The sequence below is a fragment of the Erinaceus europaeus genome, chromosome 2 (assembly GCF_950295315.1).
Source record: "Erinaceus europaeus chromosome 2, mEriEur2.1, whole genome shotgun sequence".
Lineage (NCBI taxonomy): Eukaryota > Metazoa > Chordata > Mammalia > Eulipotyphla > Erinaceidae > Erinaceus > Erinaceus europaeus.
The window spans coordinates 82936090-82955168 of NC_080163.1; the positions used below are offsets into that span (position 1 = coordinate 82936090).

The window sequence follows — 19079 nt, forward strand, 5'->3', positions numbered from 1 at the left end:
AAGGATAGCCATATCCTTTTTGTTTTAGAGATATCTTCCAAGATACATCTCAGCATTAGGAATTTGAGGTTTTGTTTCCTTTTAGTATTGATCTTCATAATTTCTTACCTACCTCTTTTCTCCTCCCTGCTCTTCTTAATTTGAAGAGGAAATCTGAATTTTGTTTTTTTCTCTACATTATCTCACCAGGAAATACTCAGGTCTTGATACAGTTGTTATAAAGAGTAGATTGTGGTGTGGGGAAACTATTTTTCTATTTACAGTGTGGCTGAGAATAATTTCTTCATTTTTTATTCAAGCAGTAATGGAAGGAACTGGAGTATATTATGGGTAAAATATCTCTTGGGGAAGAGTGATTATTATCTATATAATAGCATAAAGTCTTCAGCATGAGAATTTCATAACAACACCATGACATCAAAATTGATTACTATTATAGCAGACTAAATGTTCAATTATGCTTCAGGAGTTTTATAATTTAAAATTTTCCTTGCACTTGATACTTAATTACAATAAGCAGTAGTCTAATATATAGAAACTTTAAAATCTAATTAAGTTTCCTGTCACTTGGGGGAGGCTGGATTGATTTTATTTTTTTAAGTTGAACTGGTAAACATTTTGTATTTATTTATAAGGCTGGCTTGTATGTTAAAGGAGATTGTGTTAAGAAATTAATATGCTACACTATTTAATAAAGGAGGCATCTTTTAGTCTGAGAATTCGGCCGTGCATTGAGGACAAACTAGGGAATTCAGCTTCACGAGAACAGGTTTCAGACATTGACGTTACTACAAGTCCAAAAGGGAAAGGTGACAGAACTCCTCAGAATGACAGGGAACTGAGGCCTGATAGGAAATATAGCCGAAAACGTGGATTTCCCTCAAAGGTATACTTCACACTCTTAAACTGGGAAGTCTCTAAATGAACATTTCTTTTTATTCATACCTGCTTTTCTATTACTGCTGTTACTCAAATATGTAAGCTACTAACATGGCTGCTATACTATAATTTGCTTTATAAAGCTGTTCCTTGAATTATTTTTTTTTCTTTCTTGCATATATTCCTTGCTATGGACTATATGTGGCAGTTCTTTTTAATTTTCATTGACAAAGAATTTGAAGCCAAAACACAACACATTCTTAAACTCTAACCATTTTAGTTGCCTTTTGTTTGACATTTGTGCTTGTGAATTTAAGAGATACATTTAGGTTTTGTTTAATTTCTCAGTCTTTCATCTAATAAAAATGAGAGAAAATAGAAAAAGCTGTTAGTGTTCCTGTCTTTGTAAGAGTGAAAAAAGATTTTTTTCTTGGTGTATGATTATGTTTCTATTTGGAGCCCCTTTTATAGTTTGTTTTAAATTCCAATTTACTTATTTGTGAATATGTGGCTGGGTTTCCTCTAGTGTTGTGGATTTTCTTTAGTTTTACATGCTTCGCAAAAAAGTACTCAGGTTCAAAAACAGCTATTTGCCTATTTCCACTTAAAACAGTTTGAATTAAAAAATGGCATTTGTGGAAGTACACATACCTATTTGGCAAAAATAAAAATACTTCCTTTTTAAAGATTTAGTTATCTCATATAAGATAGGAAGAGAGAGTTTCACATAGAAAGAGAACCTAGAGGGGATTGGGCGGTAGCACAGTGGGTTAAGCACACATGGCCAAAGTGCAAGGATGGGCGTAAGGATCCTGGTTTGAGCCCCCCCCCCCCCCATTCCCTACCTGCAGGGGGGTTGCTTCACAGGCGGTAAAGCAGGTCTGCAGGTGTCTTTCTCTCCCCCTCTGTCTTCCCTCCTCTCTCCATTTCTCTCTGTCCTAACAGCGACGACATCAATAACAACAATAATAACAACCACAACAGTGATCAAACAACAAGGGCAACAAAAGGGGGAAAAGAGCCTCCAGGAGCAGTGGAGTCCCAAAAATAACCCTGGAGGCCCAAAAAAATGAGAAGCCAGAACATCCACTCCCAGTACAAACTGTCTCAGGCACTGAACTAGGAGTTTTAGTCATTAGTCACGCAAGTCTTGTACTCTGCCTGTTTAACTGTTTCTCTGATCTAATGTATAATTTAATAATTGAAGTATATGTAGATAAGACTAATCATATATTTAATTGTTTATGACCTAGAATAAGTCTGTTTTGTCCAGAGTAGATGGGTGTGTTTAAAAGTGATGAAGCTTAACTTCTAGATGTTTAGTTGATATATATTTTTTTAACTGGATCCCATTAATGATTGAGGATACAATTTTCACTCAGTCATGGTGGCCTTATTCTATAATGTTCAACAAAAAGTACATCATTTCAACAGAAGAGTAAACAAAGTAACTGATTATTTTTAAGACTGGTTGTTTAGGATAAGAGAAAAGGTGCATGAAACACAAGAGCTTTCTAAGTATTTTTGAATAATAACCTTATAAATGAGTGCTATTTTTCTCTTGAACTTGCTTCTTAGAGTTTATTTCAATGTGGATCTCTTTAATCTTTTAATTCTTAAAGTCATCTTAGCATAGTTGTATCAAATGCATTTTTCAGAAGAAATTCTTAACTCCTACCAACTGACTTTTTTCTTTCTTTGATCTGCAAAATCTCATTTTCCCCTATCTACTATGATTTCCTGTCAGAATAGATTATTCTGTGAGAAGAGTAGAGAAAAATGTTGAGGTCTCAACTGAGGAATCACAATATAAAGCAACTTGGGGAGTTGTAGATTGCTATGAAAGACTGATATTCTCAAACTCTCCCCCTTTTTTGTATTTCCCCCCTTTTGTTGCCCTTGTTTTATTGTTGTCGTAGTTATTGTTGTTGATGTCGTCATTGTTGAATAGGACAGAGAGAAATGAGAGGAGGAGAAGACGTGGGGGGGGTGCGGGGAGAGAAAGATAGACACCTGCAGACCTGCTTCACCACCTGTGAAGCGACTCCCCTGCAGATGGGGAGCGGGGGGCTCACCGGGATCCTTAAGCCACTCCTTGAGCTTCGCACCATGTGCGCGTAACCCGCTGCACTACTGCCCAACTCCCCCCCTTCTTTCTGTAGTTTTATGAAAGGTTTCAAAATAAATTCTGTCACCTCTCTATCTGAAATAAAAGGATGAGAAAAATCAACCTGGGAGCGGTGAAATCTTTTATATACTATGGCCCAAGCACTATAAAAATTAACTAGTTATACATTTTTAGCTAGCCATACATTTTTGAATATGTGTTTTCTTTATTCCTAGATGACTTTTATCTTATTTACATGTTTTGTCTCCTAATCAGTTATCATTGGTACCTTACTCAAGTATTTGATTTGTATCAAACTGGACCAATTTCTCTGTTATTCCATTTTAATTTGTACTTATTTGAGTCTGGTTTTAAATTTCCCAGTTACTTTGATTAAATTATTTTTATCTAATATAAGAGAGCTATTGATAGCTACTCTTGCCTCTTCCAAGTTGTTTTTTTTTTTTTTTAAGATTTCAGAACACTTGAAATAAATTAGAATTTAAAAGATAAATTTGGTAGATAACATGTGAACAAAGTAACTATTTGCATAGTATGGGAGAGAACTAAGTAAACAGTAGTGAATTTGAAAAAGAATTTAGTTATTGAAAATTTAAGACTACAGAATATCTCCAATAACTAGTGTCTTAACCAGTAGGTTACTTTTTTTTTTCCATATTTATGAAGTCTAGTCAGTCATCCCAGGATTGATAGAGCACTGACTAGATAGGCTTCTTAATATGTACATTAACTGTCCTATTATCAGGATATTCTACTTCCTGACTTTTTTTCAAGTAATTCTGAGCTAAGTACTTACTTATTTTATTGATTGCCAACTCAGAGTATAAAATGTTTCTATACATACTTAGATCGATGAATTCAATGTATACAGTTAAAAAGGAATTTTTATGTAGTATTGGTAAACTACCAATATGCCACACAGAAGAGAAAGCTATCTATATTCACCATAATTTCTCTAAAAAATATAATACATAAGGAGGTGGGTGGTGGCTACGCACCTGGTTGAGCACACATATTACAGTGCTCAAGGATCCAGGTTTGAGCTGGTCCCCACCTGCAAGGGGAAAGTTTCATGAGTGGTGAAGTAGTGTTGCAGGTGTCTCTCTGTCTCTCTCCCTCTCTATCACCCCCTCCCCTCTCAATTTCTGACTGTCTTTATTCAATAAATAAATAAAGTTTTTAATATATAATGTATATAGAGTAAATCACTGCATTCTCTCACTCATTGCTGTGTGTGTGTGTGTGTGTGTGTGTGTGTGTGTGTGTGTGTGTCGGAGCTTGGAGCCTCACTCTTGCATTCTCCTAGGCCATTTTTTTTTTCCAATTTTATTTTAGAACACAGACAGGGAGATTCCCCACAGCACTGTTTCACCATTTGTGGAACTTCCCCCAGTGCCATGTGTTGGGCTCGAACCCAGGACTTTGAGCATGATAGGAAATGTAACCTATGATAGGGGTGAGCTATTTCCCTGGTGTGGTTTTTTTTTTTTTCTGTTTTTTTGTTGTGTTGTTGTTTGTTTGTTTGTTTGTTTGTTAGAAAAAGTTCTTGGAGGGAGATAGCATACCAGAGGTTTCAGGCTCAATCCCCAGCACCACAAGCCAGAGCTGATCAGTGCTTTGGTTAAATAAAAGTTGAACAACTTTATTCCTCTTTCATTGGAGAGGGGATCAGTTAAAATCTTCATATGAATGCCAACAAAAACTTAATAGCAATGCAAATTTAAAATGGACTATTTTGAGGGTTGGGCGGTAGCACAGTGGGTTAAGCACACATGGTGTGAAGTGCAAGGACCGACATAAGGATCCCAGTTCAAGCCCCCAGCTTCCCACCAGCAGGGGAGTTACTTCCCAGGAGGTGAAGCAGGTCTGCAGGTGTCTATCTTTCTCTCACCCTCTCTGTCTTCCTCTTCATTTTCTCTCTGTCCTATCCAACAACAACGACATTAATAGCAACAACAATAATAACCACAACAACAGTAAAAAAAAAAAAAAAAACCCTCCAGGAGCAGTGGATTCATAGTTCAGGCACTGAGTCCCAGTGATAATCCTGGAGGCAAAAAGAAAAAGAAAAAAGATTTCTGGGATAATAGAAATATTTAGTGTAAGTAGTAAGTAAGAGAAATAATTATTACTGCCAGGGCTTCACTAAAATTGCACAATTTCACTTCTGGCAAACTTTTCTCATAGGTTAAAGAAAGAGGCGGCGCACCTGGTTGAGCGCACATGTTACATACAATGCGCAAGGACCTGGGTTCGAGCCCCTGACTCCCCCCTGCAGGGGGAAAGCTTTGCGAGTGGTGAAGCAAGGCTGCAGGTGTCTCTCTCCCTCTCTTATCATTCCCTTCCTCTAGATGTCTGGCTTTCTATCCAATAAATAAATAAAGATAATAAAATAAAAAAGGGTGAAATCACCATTTAAAGCAAAAAAAAAAAACAAACCTTAAGGGAGTTGGGCTGTAGCGTAGCGGGTTAAGTGCAGGTGGCGCAAAGCACAAGGACCGGCTTTAAGGATCCGGTTCGAGCCCTGGATCCCCACTTGCAGGGGCCTCGCCTCACAAGCAGTGAAGCAGGTCTGCAGGTGCCTATCTTTCTCTCCCGCTTTCTGTCTTCTCCCATCTCTCTCCATTTCTCTCTGTCCTATCCAACAACAACGACAGCAATAATAACTACAATAATAAAACAACAAGGGCAACAAAAGGGAATAAATAAATATTAAAAAAAAAAGGGAGAGGGGGTTGGGCGGTAATGCAATGGGTTAAGCACACATGGCATGAAGTGCAAGGATTCTGGTTCGAACCTCCGGCTCCCCACCTGCAGTGGGGGTTGCTTCACGGGCGGTGAGGCAGGTCTGCAGGAGTCTGTCATTCTCTCCCCTTCTCTGTCTCCGCTCCTCTCTCAATTTCTCTGTCCTATCCAACAACAGCAGCAGTGACAATTATAATAACAACAATATAAGGCTAATAAGGGCAACAAAATGGGAAAAATGGCTTCCAGGAGCAGTGGATTTGTAGTGCAGGCACCAAGTCCCAGCAGTAACCCTGGAGACAATAAAAAAAAAAAAAAGAGAGAAACACAAAGACACATAGCCACAAAAGCTCTTCACTTCTTATGAACCACCTTCTTTACATGGTGTTCACTTGTGGTAATTAGGAGTTCAAACCTGGGTCCTTGAGCATGGTGAAGTGTACATTCAACCAGATGAGCTGGTTCGTCCAAAATCATGAGGCTTAAAATACAGATCTTTTTTTTAAAAAGCTTTAAAATTATTTTCACTTACTTATGGATAAGTAATTTTACTTACAGTTGAAAATTGAGGGGGGGGAAATAGAGAAGGAGAGAGATAGACACCTGCAGACCATCTTCTACGCTCATGAAGCTTTCCCCCTGCAGGTAGGGAGTGGGAGCTCAAATCAGGACCAGGTTCCTTGTAACATTTGCACTCAAAACGGGTGCATCACCACCCAGCCCCAAAATACAAATTTTTTAAGGCAAGAAATTGATGAAAACAATAATTATGTACATATTTCATTCATAATTTGGCTTATAATTTATTATTTGCTAGCCTTAAATTGACTGCTATTGTTTTTTTTTCCCTTATTGGGGAATTAATGTTTTACATTTGACAGTAAATACAATAGTTTGTACATGCACAACATTTCCTAGTTTTCCATATAACAATACAACCCCCACTAGGTCCTCTGTCAACCTTCTTGGATCTGTATTCTCCACACCCACCCACCCCAGAATCTTTTACTTTGGTGCAATACGCCAACTCCAGTTCGTTTTTTTTTTTTTTTTTTTAATTGGCCTTCCAGGTTATCACTGGGGCTCCTTGCCCACATTACAAATCCATTGCTCCTGGTGGCATCTTTTTCCCATTGTTATTGTTGTTGGATATGATAGAAATTGAGAGAGGAGGGGAAGACAGGGAAGAGAAAGATAAGATACCTGCAGACCTGCTCCACTGCTGGTGAAGTGACCCCTCTGTAAGGTGGGGGAGCTGGGGGCTCAAACTGGAATCCATGCGCTTTGTACTATGTGTGCTTAACCCCAGTGCACCACCACTTGGCCCCAGACTTCTGTTTCCTTGAGTAGTTAGAATAATAATTAAAATTTTATGATTTCTTATAAGTGGCACTTATTTGGTCATTTACACTACTTTTATGCCAAGTAATAGTCTAGGTCTGGAGGAAATTTTGCAGTGTTCTATCATCTTATGTCCTCAGACTTAATTAAATTACTATATCTTAAGAGAAAAATAGTAGTGATAATATGATATAAAAGCTAAAAAGTCTTTATTTTAAATTGTGATGCAAATAAAGCTTTTACTATCAAATAAAATATAGTTTAAATTTCTGTTCTTAGTTAGAAAATTGTATTTGTGTATGTAACTGTATCAGGGAAATTTTTTTTCCTATATATGGTATTTTATTTTTATTGGGGAATTAATAATTTACAGTATATATAGTTGTTGGGTCAGGGAAATTTTTAGGCTATCTACTTGGTATAATTTATTTCTGCTTTTATGTGAGACTTAGATCCTTCATTTTTGTGTGTTTTCCTCTCAATCTTCCTATCTTTTTTGTATGCATTGTTACTCTTTTGTAATTTCATTTTTTATGGTCATTTACTATAAAATTACTTAAATAACTAGTTCTTAACATCACAATCTTTTGGTCTTCATTTCATTCTTACTCTTTTTTCTTTGTGTCTACTAATACTACTGTACCTAGGGTTGTTTTAATATTTTTTATTACCTGTGTATGCACTCTGCTGTTGGTAGCTGAAATAGAAACATGAATTTTAATAGTCAGATATCTAAGTATTTTTGTTCTTATTTTCTAGGCAAGAAATCCTCAGCAAGAGCCACTGGAAGAGATAGAAAATTTGAAGAAACAGCATGATTTGCTGAAAAGGATGTTACAGCAGCAGGAACAGTTGAGAGCTCTTCAGGGACGACAAGCTGCCCTTCTTGCTCTGCAACATAAAGCAGAGCAAGCTATTGCTGTGATGGATGATTCAGGTATGTCACAGTTTTATAATATTGCTCTTATCAACAAATATCAGCAAAGTACAGTACATGATAAGTATTACAAGTTGGATGCTGGTTGTTAAATAATCACACCTTAATTGTTGATTAGTTTAAAAACCTTTAAGTGATGCTTACCCTATACTGTGCTTTTTCTCTGGTTATGCAGAAAAGGTTGCAGGGACAACTCCTGGCCATCATTCTGTACCGTGCAGACAGCCAGCTCGTTCTTCTTTTCATCAGAGAGTACCCTCAAGAGGTAAAAGGGGCAGGCTGTAGTATTACTTTGTATCACAAGCTGATAGAATTCTTAATGCTTTCATTTTTACCTTTTATATCTTACCAACTGGACTGCTATATTTTGCCTGTTATGGAAGGACTAAAACCTTAAATGAAGCAATGAAAAAAATTGTAGAGCTTCCTTAGCTTCTAAACTTAATAGTAGTTTTGTTACTGCAATTAAGTATCCAGTTGTATATGCTACCTCCTTTGAATATTTTTTTTTCCTTCCACATTCCAGCTCTCATGGCTATGTGTCATTTAAGTAGAAATCATACTAGATTTTTAAATATTGAGTGTTAAATATATATATATATATATATATATATATATATATATATATATATATATATATATATATATATTGGGTAAAGCTGGAGAAAGTGAGAAGGAAGAGGGACATAGAGAAAAAGAGAGGGAGAGAGAGACATCTGTAGCACTGCTTTACTGCTTGCGAAGCTTCTCCCCTGATGGTGGGTTACTATAATGTGTGCACTCAACCAGATGAGCCACCACCTAGCCCTTTAATATTGAATCTTAACTGTAATTTATCTCATCACCTTAAACCTAAATTTTTAAATTTCTCACAAAGTGCAAAAATTAATTGTTATTTATTAAAATTCAATACAATGAAGGAATATTTTCTCTTTTTTATAAATATCTTTTAAAATATTTTTATTATTTATTTTGGATAAAGACAAATCAAGAAGGAAGGGTATGGAGTGAGGACAACATTTTATGAAACACAGCCATAATGTCTACGTATTGTCTGTAGTTGCTTTTGTTCTGCAGCAGCAGAATGGAGTTGAGATGAAATTTGTATTGCCACAAAGCCTAGTATTTGCTATGTAAGCCTTTAAGAAAAAATTATCAGGATCAGGTGGTGGCATACCTGGTTGAGTGTACTCATTACCATGCATAAGGACCCAGGTTCAAGCTCCTGGGCCCCACCTACAAGAGAGACACTTCAGGAGTGGTGAGGCAGGGATACAAGTATCTCTCTCTCTCTCCCTGTCTCCCCACCCCCCTCTCAATTTCTGTCTGTCCTATCAAATAAAATATATAATAAATAATAAAAGAAAAACTATCAGCCCTTGTACTAGAACATTGATTATGTAGGGGAAGGTAGGAATTAAGACTTTTTAAAAATCTGCTGTGCTTTTTTAGACTCACATCTACCCATCCCAAACTACTAGAGCTAACTTACTACATTACCATTTTATGGAGTCACTGAACTTGATAGTGTTTGGTAAATAGTGTCCAAACTTGTAGGGACAGGAAAAGATGAACCGGTAGAGTTTTGTGAGCATTCCTTTATTTCTAGATTAGGTAGATATTTCTGATAAAACCATAGGTTTGTAGAAAAATCTGAAGACCCAGATTTTCTAAAAGATGTTAGTTGTACTTTTTTTTAAAACATTTTTTTCACAGAATTTATTTTTAGCTTTTTCGAAATTGAAAAGTTGTACTTATTTCAATGAATTGTTTTTGTTTGTTTGTTTGTTTCCCAGTGGTAACAGAAACTACAGGTAGCCTATCTGGAGTAAGTATCACAACTGAACTAAATGAGGAACTGAATGATTTAATTCAGCGATTTCATAATCAGCTTCGTGATTCTCAGGTAACTTAATTTGCTTAGTCTAGTTAAGTTTAAAATGACATTAGTTGGAACTGTTTCTTTCTTTTGAAGATTTATTTTACTTTTTTATTCATGAGAAAAGTGAAGGAGGGAAGGGAGGCCATAGAACCAGAACATCTCTCTGGTACATGTGGTTCTCATGAATCCACCTTATACTTGAGGATCCAATTCTTTTTGTTTGTTTTCTTTCTCCAGCATTGTTTTGACAATTCTAGATGTTTTCTGGTTCCAGATAAACATTTGTAGCTTTTATTCTGTTCTCCTAAAAAAAAGTTGGGTGGGACCTTAACAGGGATTGCATTAAATTTGCATATGGCTCTAGGTAGAATATTCATTTTGATTATGTTAATTCTTTCAATCCATGAAATGGAATATTTTTATGCAACTTTTTCTTAGTCTTTACTGATCATATTGTGTTGTCGGATAAATTATAATGTATACTTTTCTGTGTGAAAATGTGTCATGACTTTTCGACAACTGATTATGTCACCTAGCATGTTTAATTTTAAAATGTAGATTTTTTTTGTTAATGTAATATTTTCCCCTCAAAATTGTCCATATGTTTTCCTGTCAACTGTAAACCACTGGAGAGTTAGTATGATATCTAGGAAAGTTTTTGTAGTCTTGCAAAAGCTCACCTCAAAGAAACTTTTCCCTTTTCACAAGGAGATAAGTACAAGAATGTTCATGGCAGCATTGTGTTAATGACAAAACACCGTAACTATCTAAATGTCTATGAATAGGAAGGTAGACTTATAAATTATGATAAAATATGTGAAATCTTATATACCTGCTAATAGCAAATGAATTTCTAAAAAGTGAGCTTAAGAAGGATATCACTTAGCTTGTCTGTAGCCTCAGGGGCAGTTCGGGTCGTCTCTGGCTCCCCAGCAATGGAACATAGCGGCGCACCGGCCATGGCCTGTTCGATAGCGATTGAGGAGGGCCCAGTCATAACGTGCTAGGTCAAAGCCGGGGTGCGCCGCTATGTTCCATCGCTGGGGAGCCAGAGACGGCCCGAACTGCCCCTGCGGCTACAGACAGACTATGACCCACATAGTCAACGACTGCCACCTCTCCAGATTCAAAGGAGGTCTCGAAACTTTACATCAGGCTCAACCTGATGCTGTTGACTGGCTACGGAAGAAGGGCAAACGCTAGAAGAAGAACTTAGCTTGTGTTTTAAAATATATAAGGTTATTTAATTATTTACTATCGTCACTGGTACTTTCACACTTGAGACATTTTCAGGTGGAGAAACAGACATAGTAGTAAGAGAGAAAGACACCACAGCACCAAAACTTCTCTCTGTGTAACGGGGGCTGGACTCAATCCTGGGTCTCATGCATGGCAAAGCAGACACCCTTCCAGGTGAATTACTCTGCTGCCCTGAGAATGTGTGCATATATATATATATATATATATATATATGTATATGTATATGTATGTGTATGTGTATGTGTGTGTGTGTGTGTTATAGAATTTTTAAAATATATGAGAATGGTAGGTATCTAGTTCTTTCTGTGGATAGAGGAATGGGCATTGAAATTGGTATGTATAAAGTTTTTGCTTTTTGTGTTACATTTCTTCTTTGACAACAGAATTTATCCATGTAACAAAATGTTTAACTAAACCTATAATGTAATAGAAAGATATTCATTATATGATTTCCTAAGCACTAGTGGTTTTAAAAAAATAAAAGACTGGGGAGTCGGGCTGTAGCGCAGCGGGTTAAGCACAGGTGGCGCAAAGCACAAGGACCGGCATAAGGATCCCGGTTCGAACCCCGGCTCCCCACCTGCAGGTGAAGCAGGTCTGCAGGTGTCTATCTTTCTCTCCTCCTCTCTGTCTTCCCCTCCTCTCTCCATTTCTCTCTGTCCTATCCAACAACGACGACAATAACAATAATAACTACAACAATAAAACAACAAGGGCAACAAAAGGGAATAAATAAAATAAAATATTTTTTAAAAATAAAAAATAATAAATAATAAATAAAAGACTGTAGAAAAGTGACAGTTAAAGAAGTTATTGGTGGTAGCCCTGAAAAGGTGAAAAAAAGGAAAATGAGATTTTGGAAAGCATTTACCAGTAAATCTGTTGTTTCTAGAATTTAATTTAGGGCTATATAATAATAAATTACCAGTGAATAGTCCAGTGAATCTGATACCATTTTGTGATTATTGGAGTCTCTAAAAATTCATTGGCCTATTAGGAAATACTTCTTAAGTGGGACTAGAAAAGTCATATATATATGGCCTGGAAGTTTGTACAATGGTAAAGACACTGGACTTAAATTCAAGAGAGCCCAAGTTTAATCTTTTGGCACCACCAGTAGTCAAAAAACAGAATCCCCAACACAACCTGGGGAAATATGTCTCTCTTTTTATAAAGAATATTTAGCATTTTTAATGTGGGTACAAAGTTTAATTACATCAGTCATTTTTTTTTCTTTTTAATGAAAGCCTCCAGCTGTTCCAGATAATAGAAGACAGGCAGAAAGTCTTTCCTTAACTAGGGAAGCGTCCCAGAGCAGGAATCCACCTGTTTCAGATCATTTACCTGATGAAAAAGTTCATCTTTTTAGCAAGATGAGAGTGTTACAGGAAAAGAAACAAAAAATGGACAAACTACTTGGAGAACTGCATACACTTCGAGATCAGCATTTGAACAATTCATCATGTAAGTAAATCTGGTTCACCAATATTAAGTAGAGGACACATAAGCACATATTTGTCGCACATAATAGTTACTAATTAAATATTTAATGATTGCTGAAAACATAGCTTTTTAAGAGAATTATAAGTTTGGGGTCTGGGTGGTGGTGCACCTGGTGAGCACACTTTACAATGTGCAAGGACCCGGGATCGAGCCCCCAGTCCTCATCTGCAGGGGGAAAACTTTGCAAGTGGTGAAGTAGTGCTGCAGGTGTCTCTCTTTTTCTCTCCCTCTCTGTCTCCCCATAACTTCTCAATTTCTGGTTGTCCCTATCCAATAAATAATGGTAATTAAAAAAAACTTCTTTAAAGAAAATTATAATTTTTATGATTAGGCCTTGAATATGAGTTTTAAGTAATAAGATTATGATAATACACATATAATACAGAAAAGGGAAAGAATAAAGCTAAGCCTTGAAGACGTGGTTGGAGTTTAGGTAGGGGAAATAGATTAAAAAAAAAAAGTAATTATTAGAAACTTGGGCATAGGGGGGCCAGGTGGTGGTGCACTAGGTTATGTGTACATAGTATGAAGCGCAAGGTCCCACACAAAGATACCAGTTCGAGCCCCTGGCTCCCTACCTGCAGGAGGGTCGCTTCACAAGTGGTGAGGCATGTCTGCAGGTGTCTCTCTGTCTCCCATTCCCCTCTCAGTTTCTCTTTTTCATATCCAATTTAAAAAAAGAAAAAAAGGAAAAAAATGACTGCTAGGAGCAGTGGATTTGTAGTGTAAGCACCAGGCCCCTATAGTACCCCTGGAGGCAAAAGAAAAGAAACTTGGACTTAATGATGCTTACTGCAATTAGAAGAATATAGTAGAGCGGCTTACCAGTAGAACAGACAAAGCCAAAAACCAAATGAGTTTCAAAAATTTAAATCTTTTAGAATTTAAGATGTTATAATTTCACTTTTTACTTTTCTGTATCAATGCAAATTAATCGTGAATATAACAACAATAACATTTGGTCTTTTCCCCTTTTTTGCCTTTTTTGTTAGTTGTGCCTTCTACACTCTCTCCACAACGGAGTATGGATCAGAGAAGTACAACCTCAGCTCCCTCTTTTCCTCTAAGTTTAGCACCAGTTGTCAATGGAGAATCTACTAGCCTCTCATCATCTGTTCCTTATCCTGCTGCTTCTCTAATTTCTCAGAATGAGAATGAAAATGAAGGCCATCTAAATCCAACTGAAAAGCTCCAGTAAAACATTTTTATAAACATCTACATAGATTACAATTGAATAATAGGAATAAAACTTGTTCTATGTTGAGTATTATGGGAAAAAACTTAAAAATTACTTGTAAACATGTCTACGTGATATTGTGGGAGAAAATATGTATATATATATATATATACATTATTTGAGCATCCAAGAGAAATAGTACATTGCAACATAGGCAGTTTTTGTGAATTCATTCTATTTCATTTCCATAAACAAAAGATTAATAATAGTTAAAATAATTCTGTGTTCAAAATAACTAGAATAGAATAGCTTAGGCTATTCAGTCAGATAACCCTGAAATTACATCTCACAAAGCTGTGACCATGAATTAAGTTACTTAGTCCTAATAAGTTTTTGGCTTCCCATCTGCAGAATAGGGATAGTATTATATCTACTCCATAACAGGTATTTTAAGAATTAAACATTGGTGTAATATTTGACATAGAGCAAAAAAACTCAACAAACTTGCTGTTTTTGGTAGACATACAGTATACTTTATAGAGATCTGTTTTATAGCAAATCAGAACCTTCTATAAATGCTCAGTAATAACCACTTACTGAATTTGCCTTAGAAATGGTATTTAAATTAAATATTCAGGACTTGGGTATGTTACTTAGTGATAAGATTCATGACCTTTTATGTGTGAATCCCTGTACTAGATTACTGACACCACATACAAACAAGAAGGACGAAAACAAGTGACAGAGTGATCCTGTGATCTCTCTTTTTCTCCAGCGCTCACTCGCGCGTGCTCTCTCTCCTCCATTTCTCTCTCTCTCTCTTTCTGTTGCTTTCTTTCTCTCTCTCATTCTCTCTCTCTCTCTCTCTCTCTCTCACACACACACACACACACACTAAATTCAATAGCACTTTCCACCCTTTGTACTTATTAAAAAACTGGGAATATTTTTGAAATTTGAGTTTTATTCTGCTAAAAATGAACACTCAAAAATGCCTCTCTTATACTTTTGTCTATATACAGTACAGGAAAATAGAATGAGATTTTGAGTAAGCTGTTTTTGAAATTCATTGCTTTGCATTCATAACCTCTGACTAGTTCTCAATTTGTTGAGGTTGATATTATCTGAAAGTAATACTTCTTTTATAAAATTGAATATTAACATTACAAACATTTTATTTATCAGGAAGTTAAATGAAGTTCGAAAGAGATTGAATGAGCTAAGAGAATTAGTTCATTATTATGAACAAACATCAGATATGATGACAGATGCTGTAAATGAAAACACAAAAGATGAAGAAACTGAAGAATCGGAATATGATTCTGAACATGAAAATTCTGAACCTGTTACTAACATTCGGTAAGATTAAAAACTTTTTTCTAACATATTCATCCTGGTGAATAAGTTATGGAGCAGACATACACCTACCTGAATAGAGTGCTATTTTATTTGTTTTTTTTACTTCAACTTTCTTCTGTTAAGTCTGTATTTTGGTTATTGAACTCATAGCTAATCCATTGAAGAAAAACAGTACTGAGTATAGTCGTTTTAGTAAGTAAACTGCAAGTAAATTGCAAGATAGTACCTAACTTGGGATTTTTCTGGCTTTTTATATTTGTTTTGGAGGTGACCTTGGTTTGCTAGTCTATAAAGTTTTGGAAGTACAGTTTCTTACCTCTTCAAGATGCATTTTCCCATCACCACGCACCCTCCCAGCACTAATGTCATCCTTAAAGTGGACTGGCTTCTCCTCCTACTGTCTCCCCTTTCAGCCCCCTTTGTTACTTAGCTCTTCCTTCTGAGTCCTCAATCTTTCTTGGGCTTTGTTTGTTTTCCTTGCTTTTGTTTACTACCTTGGATAAAGTGATAGTATATTTTCATTTTATACAAAAGTGTCAATATCTCTTGTGGGTCTGCATTTGTGACACTGAATTGTTTTAGCTGTTGCTTATCTTTTTTTTAATACTTGTTTATTCCCTTTGTTTTATTGTTGTAGTAATTGTTTTTATTGATGTCGTTGTTGTTGAATAGGACAGAGAGAAATGGAGAGAGGAGGGGAAGACGGGGGGGGAGAGAAAGAGAGACACCTGCAGACCTGCTTCACCGCCTATGAAGCGACTGCCCTGCAGGTGGGGAGCCTGGGGATCAAACTGGGATCCTTACACCAGTCCTTGTGCTTTGCGCCGCCTGTGCTTAACTCACTGTACTACCGCCCGACTCCCAGCTGTTGCTTATCTTAAATACGCTTCATCCTTCCTTCAAACCTGATTGATAATGTAACAGGTTAACTTATTCTTGGGTTTTAAAGGCTTTTATCCTTAATCTCTGCCATTTTAATTATTATGTGTCTTGGTGAACTTATTTGCATTTAATTTTCCTGAAGGTTTGTGAGCTTCCTGAATCTGGGGATTTAGGGAAATTCTCAACTAATGTTTCTTCAGTTGTGAATTCTATCCCTTTCTCACATTTTATTTATTCATGTTTTCTGGACAGAGAAATTGAGAGGAGTAGGGTGGTAGAGATAGACAGATAGCTGTAGTCCTGCTTTACCACTCATGAAGCTTCTCCCCTGCAGGTGAGGAGCAGGATCTTGAATCTCAGTCCTTTTGCACTGTAATATGTGCACTCAACCTGGTGTGGCACCACCCAGCCCCTAATTCTGTCCCTTTCTCTGAGTCCTTTTTATACCCCTATGATGTGAATGTTACTTCTCTTGACGTTGGCCCCTAACACTGCTCTACTATGCTATCTTTTAGGTTTTTTGTCTTTTTCTCTGTTTTCTTGGGGGTGGTGGGTTGTCTCTTCTACCATCTTGTTCCTTTATTCAGATTTTTCTTTTTACTTTATTTAATTTTATGGGACAAAGAGAAGTTAAGTGGGAGGGAGGGAAGAGAGAAACGCCTACAATGTCACCTTAAATGACATCAGGTTGTTTTCTTTCAGAAATCCACAAGTAACTGCCACCTGGAATGAAGCAAACAGTAATTCTAATGCACAGTGTGTTTCTAATAATAGAGATGGGAGAGCTGTTACTTCTAATTGTGAAATTAACAACAGATCAGCTGCCAATATAAGGACTCTAAACTTGCCCCCTTTAGGTATGATTGACTATATTCACAGATTCTTTTGCCATATTATTCCTGAGAAGTGGGAGTTCTTTCTTGAGTGTTTAAATTTGTTTTTAAAAATTGATTTCAGTGATACATATTTTCTGCAGATTGTCGATATAATAGAGAAGGAGAACAGGGGGCTCATGTTGCACAAGGTGAAGATGAGGAAGATGCAGAGGAAGATGCAGAGGAAGAGAGGGTCAGCGGAGCTTCACTATCTAGTCATAGGAGCAGCCTGGTTGATGAGGCTCCAGAAGATGCTGAATTTGAACAGAAAATCAGTAGACTTATGGCTGCAAAGCATAAACTCAGACAGTTACAAGATCTTGTTGCTATGGTACAGGTAAATACTTGTTAATAAAATTCAAAAAATGGTATCATATTACAAGGTAGAGTTTATATGCTTGGTAGTTACGTTGGTAAATTGACTAATAAACATTTATTGAGTTTTTAACTATATACCAGGTTGGGTGCATGTGTGTTTTATCAGAGCACACAGATCAGCTCTGCCTTATTGTCAGGATTGAATACTCAGGATTGAACCTGGGACGTTTTGTGCCTCAGACTTGAAATGCATAACCATTATGTTATCTCACCATCCATCCCCACATGTCATGTTTAAATGCTTAGCACTTTGCATACCTTATATACCTAGCGTTTTCTGCTCGGATGAACTAGTAAATATTTTAGGTATTATACACCTACTACCTCTATGACAACTACTTAATGCAAAAGGAGTGATGTACATAAACAAATGAGTACGGATATTTCAGAATAGCTTTATTCAAAGATAGGGGTATAATCTTTTATTGTATAGAACTGTAACATCTCAGTACATGAGATGTGTCTTAAAGTATACATTACTAGTAAAACTCTTGCTTTCCATTCGTGATCACACTTCCCTTCAGAAGTTAAAATTTTATTTTACTGGACCTTTGTGTGTGTGTTTGCTCCTATTAGAGCAATACATAGAAATTTTATATTTGTTTTTATAAATTATGATAACTAAATATTTTACAACTTATTTTTTCACAATTCAGAGCCATAGACTACATGCCTTACATGCAAGAGGTGTTGAGTTCAAATTTCAGCACCACATCAGACCATTAGAAAGTACTCCAGAGGAAACTTCATGAATTGTGGAATAGTACTGTGGTATCTCTCCTTCCTGTCTCTCCCTCCTTCCTCCCTCTGAGAAATAAAGAATAAAAAATAAGACTGGGCGGTGGTGCTCTTGGTTGAGTACACATGTTATAATCTGCAGTTATCTCTTTCTCTCCCTCTCTATCTCCCACCCCTTTCCTTTTAATTTCTATCTATCCAGTAAATATTAAATCAGTAACAAACTTTAAAGAGAGAGACCTAGACTGCAGTCCAGTGGTGGTAGTATGTGTAACACAAGGCTCTGGGTTCATTACCCATCACTGCTTAAGAAGAAAAAGGAGTGGGGCGGTAGCGCAGCGGGTTAAGCGCAGGTGGCGCAAAGCACAAGGACCAACGTAAGGAACTTGCTTCGAGCCCCCGGCTCCCCACCTGCAGGGAAGTCTCTTCACAAGCGGTGAAGCAGGTCTGCAGGTGTCTTATCTTTCTCTTCCCCTCTGTCTTCCCCTCTCTCTCCATTTCTCTCTGTCCTATCCAACAATGATGACATCAAGAACAACAACAATAACTATAAAAATAAAACAAGGGCAACAAAAGGGAATAAATAAATAAATATTAAAAAAAGAAAAAGTAGTTCATTCAAACATCCCATTATGTAAATAAAAAAACATCTTGATTTCAGCAGATGATTTAAATATCTTGTTAGAAAGATATAGGACCTTATTTATTTCCCCAATAGTCAAGACTAATTTGAGATGGTCTTATAGTTTCATTATTTTGTATTGAAAGCCATTGGCATTTGTTGATCAAACTAAAGGCCAAAGCAAGGATATGGACAGAGTTATTAATGTGAAAATTACATTTAAAGTACTGTTTTTTATTTTTAGTATGATGAATTGTACCACTTTTAGAGGGTAACTTCATCTAGATATCATTAACTTTCTACTGCTTCACTTTTAATTTTGCAAAATTTATAAACATTTTATTTAAAATGAATTGAGTAATATCATGGTAGT

At 36.5% G+C, this 19079-nt stretch overlaps 1 protein-coding gene across 16 annotated transcripts in view; it reads left to right on the forward strand.

The window, feature by feature from the left end:
• The window catches only part of PCM1 (pericentriolar material 1), a 94147-nt gene that overhangs the window by 14746 nt on the left and 60322 nt on the right, over window positions 1-19079 (forward strand). For 7 of the 16 annotated variants that reach the window (XM_060183575.1, XM_060183572.1, XM_060183581.1 and 4 more), the window contains 7 exons: window positions 7853-8030; window positions 9827-9936; window positions 12420-12636; window positions 13668-13869; window positions 15038-15211; window positions 16796-16950; window positions 17070-17305. In XM_060183575.1, coding sequence (XP_060039558.1) covers window positions 7853-8030; window positions 9827-9936; window positions 12420-12636; window positions 13668-13869; window positions 15038-15211; window positions 16796-16950; window positions 17070-17305 — 1272 coding nt within the window. Of the gene's footprint in view, window positions 1-697; window positions 887-7852; window positions 8031-8205; window positions 8296-9826; window positions 9937-12419; window positions 12637-13667; window positions 13870-15037; window positions 15212-16795; window positions 16951-17069; window positions 17306-19079 lie in introns of all 16 variants that reach the window. The other 9 variants (XM_060183537.1, XM_060183521.1, XM_060183525.1 and 6 more) reach the window with 3 other exon arrangements.